The 6,207-nt window shown below is 51.4% G+C and overlaps 1 protein-coding gene across 1 annotated transcript; it reads right to left on the bottom strand.

Annotated features, from left to right (window-relative positions):
• Positions 1-1,801: 1,801 nt before the first annotated feature.
• On the bottom strand, positions 1,802-3,075 carry TOB2 (transducer of ERBB2, 2). The gene has a single exon (XM_010076724.1). The coding sequence runs from the start codon at positions 2,994-2,996 to the stop codon at positions 1,974-1,976; it is 1,023 nt and encodes a 340-aa protein (XP_010075026.1). The 5' UTR covers positions 2,997-3,075; the 3' UTR covers positions 1,802-1,973.
• Positions 3,076-6,207: the final 3,132 nt, after the last annotated feature.

Below are 6,207 nucleotides of genomic sequence, written 5' to 3'. Positions count from 1 at the left end.
GGGGAACCCAGGCTGGGGGCGAGGTCAGGACTGAGCCTCCCCCTGCCACGGGAAGGGTGCACTGGAAGCTCTCCTTAAAGAGCTCTGGGCAGTGTCAGTCTCCCTGGGACAGCCCATTACCTCTGCAAAGGCTCATTGGCAACACAAGGGGGATGGAGTGCCTTCATCTCAGCTTGAGGGAAGGGACTGGAAAAGCACAAGTTCAAGCCCATCTCCCCTGAAACAGGGATGTCCTGAAAGAGCACACTGGTTCGACAGATACAGGAGAAGTGGGTTTCAGAGGGTGCTCCAGAGACAAGAGTAAAGAAAACCAATCCTGAAGCACGGAAGGCAGCAAAAAGCTTATTTTTCTTTTAAACTGAGAACTTTAAAAACTGGAGTCTCATGATCTCCATCTCTCCCCTCTTTGCACTCTTCCATTCTCCCACAACAGCCTCTGAGGAGACCTCCTTCCCACCTAGAGAGACTCCTCCCTGCCTGCGCAAGAAGCCCTCCTTTGGCTTCCCATGAAGGTGGGTTTTGGAGTCCCTGACACAGAAGCGACCTGTCTGAAAAGCCACCACCACTCAACTGCAGCACACCATTCCAGAGAAAGCAGCAGGGGTGTTCCCAGATGCCGGTCCTGCAGTGGGGAGGCACATGCTGGGACAGACACTTGCCTTTGGAGTGCCAATCACTTCTCTGCTCTAAGCCCGCTGCCATCCACACTAACGTGATCTGTCCAGAATGGTGGGTTTATACTAGGTGTTCTCCTTCTGCACCAGATCAGCCACCTCCTCCCACTCCTCCAGAAGGGCAGGGGAGGGGATTTAGTCAGGTGTATACCTGCCTGAAAGCACAAGCCCTTGCGCTACCACTCAAGAGGACAGCTCCAACAACACAGCCCTTTCTCCTCCTCAAATGTAGTGCTGCCTTGCTAACTAAAAAGGAAGGAATTCCCTCTCTGAGACAAGATTAATTCACAGCAGAAGCAAAAACTTGGATCTCAGAAGCCACCCCAGGTGGATGCTGGCCCCTGCTGCTGGAGGAACCTCCAGGAAGTGGGGGTAGGATCCAAGTGGGGCTGCCTGGCTCAGCACCACCTCCCCCAGCTGCAGGGACAGGCAGGTGGTGTTGGGCTGTCACACAGACTGACCAACTGGCCCTGAGAGGGCATGGAAAGGCCCCCTCACTCACACACAAAAGGGGACAATAACCAGAGTAACTCAGTTCAAAGCGCCTTCCTCTTGCAGCCACAGCTGGAAGTACAGATGAGGAAGGGAGCAGGAAGAAGCCATTTCACAGTAATGCTCTGCCCTCCCTGCCACGTGCTGGGAGGTGGTCAAGGAGAAGAGTTAGTGCTTCTCAGCACACAGACACAACAGCTGATGCCAGCCTGGGCTGGTGAGCCTGGAGCAACAACAGCACAACGGTCTACACCATCGGCACAGTAAATGCTCTCTGTCTACACGCAGAGCCGTAACAGAAAAAGCAAGCTCACCCACTCATTTCTGGATAGCACGCAACAAGAGCGTGTGTATCTCCACCGACACTGACTCATCTTCTCCCTGTCCCTCCTCCAGCGAGGTGGTACGAAGACAACATTCCTGCACCCAGGGGGAAGGACCCCGCGTCCAGTGCTGGGGGTGGTGCAGGAAATCAGAAGCATCGTGAGCTATGTTTGGACCAGTCCTGGGCTGGGGTGGGAGAAGGGGGAACACAAACAAAAAAAATTCCAAGACTCATTTAAGGAGTAAAAAAGTGAGTAGGAAAAAAGCACAGGGACTGAGTTAAAAAACAAGTCAGTGCTTCAGGAGCGTTGCCAGCACAGTGCAACAACACTGGGCTCCCTCTTTTCCCAAGAAGCTATATTTATAAGATTTGAGTACTTTCTGTATATCTCTATTTGTTCTGTTCTCTCCCTCTTGTTTGTTTGTTTTGTTCTTGTTTCCCCGCCTTCCCTCCCCACCCCAAAATACTCTCCTTCCTTGTATTCAGTTGGCCAGGACAACAGGCTGGAACGACTGGCTGGGATACTGCATGGCATTCAGGTTGTAGCTGAGTCCTTCCACAAAGGGAGACTTCTCCAAAAAGAGGCTGTTGGTGCTGCCACCGAAGACCTGAGCCATATCAAAGGTACCACCCGTGCCGGTGTTGAACTGTGATGCTGGCGGGATGCTGCTGGCCTGGCTCTCACTGGCAACACCATCGAAGAAGAGACTGCTGGCTCCCGGCGACCCACCGCTGTAAACGAACTCCTTGGCATTGGGGGAGAGCTGCGACTGCTGGGCTTGACTCCCAGCGTTCCCGACGAAGTTCAGAGAGTGCATAGACAGGGAGAGGCCCTTGTGCTTCAGCAGGTTGGTGGTGGGAGACCTGACCATCCTTGGCTGCTGCCCAGCCCCTGCTCCACTGGCCCCTCCTCCGGCTCCTCCACCCTTCTTCATCTTGGTAGAGCCGAACTTTGTGGCAGCAAAGGTGGCAGTGGTGAAAGTGATGGGCTGGGCAGAGCGAGGGATGAAGGTGGGGCTAGGTGACTGACCGAAGGAGGGGGACGGAGAGTTGGAGAGCGAGTTATCCTGGCTGCCAATGGGGACAAATACCTGGGCGTCAGGGTTGAAGCTGCTTTTGATTTCTTTGTCCAGCTCCACGGCGCTGCAGCCCTCGTTGTCATCCAGGTAGAGGACCTTAACAGAGCCCTTCTCGCCAATCTGGTAGGAAACCTCAAAAGGATCGATCCAGACGCTCAGCTCTTCCGGCACATTGGCGCGCACATCCTCCACGGCCAGCCCGCTCCGCTTGGCTGCCAGCTCCACCACTGGATCCACTGTCTCTCCTATATGAACACAGCGATAGCCAGATCCTTTCAGAGGCTTCTCCGGGTACCAGTGACCCTCATATTTCTTCTTCAGCAGGCGCTCTAGCTCCTCACCAAACAGGTCTGCCCGCCTCCGAGGAAGCTTGTTGTACAGGTATGAGATGATGAAGTTAAGAGCAACTTTGATCTCCAGATGCATACTCCCTTTGCAGCAAGCAAGTCAGGGCAGTGTATTAAAAGAGACAAAATGACACACACATAGACAAGATTTGGCTCCAAACAGATAAAGAGAGAAAAGGATGGATGAAGACGAGAGAACACAACAACGCTCCACCTGTTGAGATGAACAGCCGCAGCTTTTCATTAACAAAAGCAGAATGGGCAGTTTGCACAAACACTAACAAGCAGTGATGCTCTCTAGGAGAGTCACCCCAAAATCTACTGGCCCTCAAAAGAGAGAGATGCTGGTAGAGAGGCATCTCCCCACTCCTCTACAGGGAAAATAAGAGTGTAGCTACTTCCCGCACACAGGCACATACATTGTACTTACCTTGCTGCCAAGTACCGCTGCTGAAACTCAGCAGACCAACGGCCTGCTCTGGCACAGCTATTTCAGCACATCTAAGACGCCTCTTTCTGCCCTGGCACTCAGCTGCTTTCAGCACGGCTCACCTGCAGCAGCCTCTTCAGAATACAAGCACACCACCTGAACAGACTCGTGACTCGCTCAGCAGCTTGTGCGGAGACCCACTTGCGACCAGGACGGCAGGGCCAACCTCTCCCTACAGGAGGCCGGGTGGTCGTGCTGGGTGCCACGTCCTGCTGGCACATGCGCAGAAGGGACAAGAAGGAGCGAGGGAGGCTGCTGAGGCACCAGCTGCCAGCCCACGTTTACTATCCCCTTAACTGGCAGGCATATATCTTATTAAGTGCACCCAGCTGAGACTCTGCCTAGCTGCAAGTCTAAAATCCCAGTTTAATTCAACTGAGGGGAGGGGGGCAGGAAATGTATGTGGGGTCACAAAACACACAGGTGCCAACAGCCTGTCCAATGCAGTTCACATCGCTTACCCCTGCGCAGGGGGACGATGAGCTCTGCCAGCATCAGGTACAGGTTTAATATAAACCGAAATTGCTTGCCAAAGACTGAAGTAATCCTCCTCCTCTCCCTCCCTGCCTCGTGAGACAGTCTCTAAAATGGAGAGAACCCACAAAAGCGCAATGCAAAACCACAACACTCAACTCTCCCATTATACACAGATTTGCAAACAATGTTCATCTGGGTACAAAAAAACCCCCAGGTATGTCAGCACTGCGCTCTTGTCACTCATCCAAAGAAAACGAATCCCACAGATATTTTAAGACGAAGCACACTTCCAGTAGCCTCCACGCCTCTCCAGTGGCAAGCAGAATATCCAGTTTTTAATTGGCCTTTTAGTCAGAGGCCGCTCTGCCTTCAGCTGCCCTCACCTTGCTCAAACAGACACACTGTGTTCAACTGTCTTCCTAAAATGGGCTTCAAGGATGCTCTCACGCTGCACTCAAGCCAATGTTTATGACTTGTGCCAATTACTTGCGGGTGGGGATGGAGTACAAACATACGTTGTCAGCATTCCCCTGTAAAAACAGGAATCCTAGCAGCACAACCAGGTATCCACGATGGCCTATGTCAGGAGGAAGAAAAAAAAAAAACTGAACAGACTTGTTTGCTTGGTCTAGTTTAGTGGACCAAAAAGACTAAATAAATTTTAAAAAAACTTTCTAGTATTTTGAGGCTTTATTACAAAAAAAGGGGGTGCACATTCTATGCTTTTTCTGGACTACTCTGAGTTCAGAGAGGCTTGGCTTCAGGATGCAGCAGATCCCAGACCTCCAGTCTGCAAACAAGGTGGTCAGTTCTGGAAGGAACCCCCTTTGAGTCTGACTCAGCAACAAGAAAAAAACATGGGAACGAGGGGATGGAAAACAGGGAAAGAAGTCTTGCCTTTAAACCTGCTTTAAGGAATTACTGAAGTGCAGCAACTTTTCATAGGTCACTGAGACCTGACCAAGTTCAAGTAAGAACAGATGAACGCCAAAGAAATAAGCAACCAGAGTCTGTTTCAGAGACCAGCAAGGGGAAGCCATTTTCAGAAGGCAGGAGCCTCAGCACAGAGACAGAGCCTTTTCCAGAGAAAACTGCACCGAGCAAACCCCTGAAAGAGCACACCTAAACGCCAACAAGAGCATATATGGCCAGACTACCTCAAGGGGGATTACATGGAGCCTGCTCACTCCTTTGGTTTTGAGGCATCTGAGGAAAACAACAGTTTGGGATTCCAGCAAATTAAGCAGGAAGAGAACAGACAGTTTGTAAATATTTTAATCTTGCATGATAAATTCTAATCCAGATCCAAAACTCTGTTAAGAAATTAGAAACTGCAGACTGGGAAAGGAGCAAAGGCCAAGATTTGTTACCACTCTATTTGCAACACAAATTCCCTAAGATACTTTGAGGAGCCCACATATCCATCAACCTTCTGCAGCAGAAAGCAAGGAGATACAGTTACAGATAATTGCCTCTTTTTTTCTTTAGGTACTCACCCTTCCTAAAAGGGGAATATTCTGTACCTTGACTGTGAAAAAGATGAGTTAATTAGGCTAACAATGCCAACAGCTGCCAAGGTAGCTACATATAGCTGGTGCTTAGAGAAGGCTCAAAAAGGCAGAGATACCACTGACTCCTCAGGTTGTTGACAGAGTAAGATACGCTCAAGTAGGACTCCCTTAATGTCTTTCTGCTGCACCAAAATTAAATAATGTAATACTGAAAGAAAATAAATAACTGGAGCAACATGACTCCAAAACAAACAACTAAATATCAACTGTAAAAGGCATTCTGACAAGTCTCCCATGGAGAGAGGCTTGCCCACACTGACAGGATCTCCAAAGTAACGGCTTACCATACCACGAGCAGAACACTGAGGTGCTGGCAGCCAACAAAGGGCTGGTCCTTTGCTCTGTGGAGGGAACGCAAGACCTCCTCAGTCCCCCATCTATTGGCACACTGACATGCTGACAGAGGCCAGATAACCACTTGCCTCCGAAGAGAGCAAACATGGGAATGATGCCCTCTCCTCCTCTCCATGCAAACATGGCGAGTGACCTTGCTAGTGTCCCTCCAAACTCCCCAGAGGTCTGGCCCCCGGGAACCAGCAGCGTTTCCACCGACTTTACAAGACAGCGGTCCCACAGCAGGACACACCCGCCCGGAACAAGTGCCCCTTTCCAGCTTCTCCCCTCCACCCCCCAGTAACCCCCCCCACGGGTGGCAGACGCGGAGGGGCTCCCTCCACTCGAGGCGAGCGGTTCTGCGGGGACCCACCCGAGGCAGGCAGGCGGCCGGCCGCCCCCTCCCCAGGAGACCGGCT

This window comes from Pterocles gutturalis, unplaced genomic scaffold (genome assembly GCF_000699245.1).
Source record: "Pterocles gutturalis isolate BGI_N339 unplaced genomic scaffold, ASM69924v1 scaffold1008, whole genome shotgun sequence".
NCBI lineage: Eukaryota > Metazoa > Chordata > Aves > Pterocliformes > Pteroclidae > Pterocles > Pterocles gutturalis.
The sequence above is the reverse complement of the archived record's forward strand: the minus strand, read 5'-3'. Positions and strand labels throughout refer to the sequence as shown.

Bases quoted from the DNA above. Each gene is read 5' to 3' on its own strand.
- TOB2 (XM_010076724.1), bottom strand. From the start codon at position 2,996: ATGCATCTGGAGATCAAAGTTGCTCTTAACTTCATCATCTCATACCTG.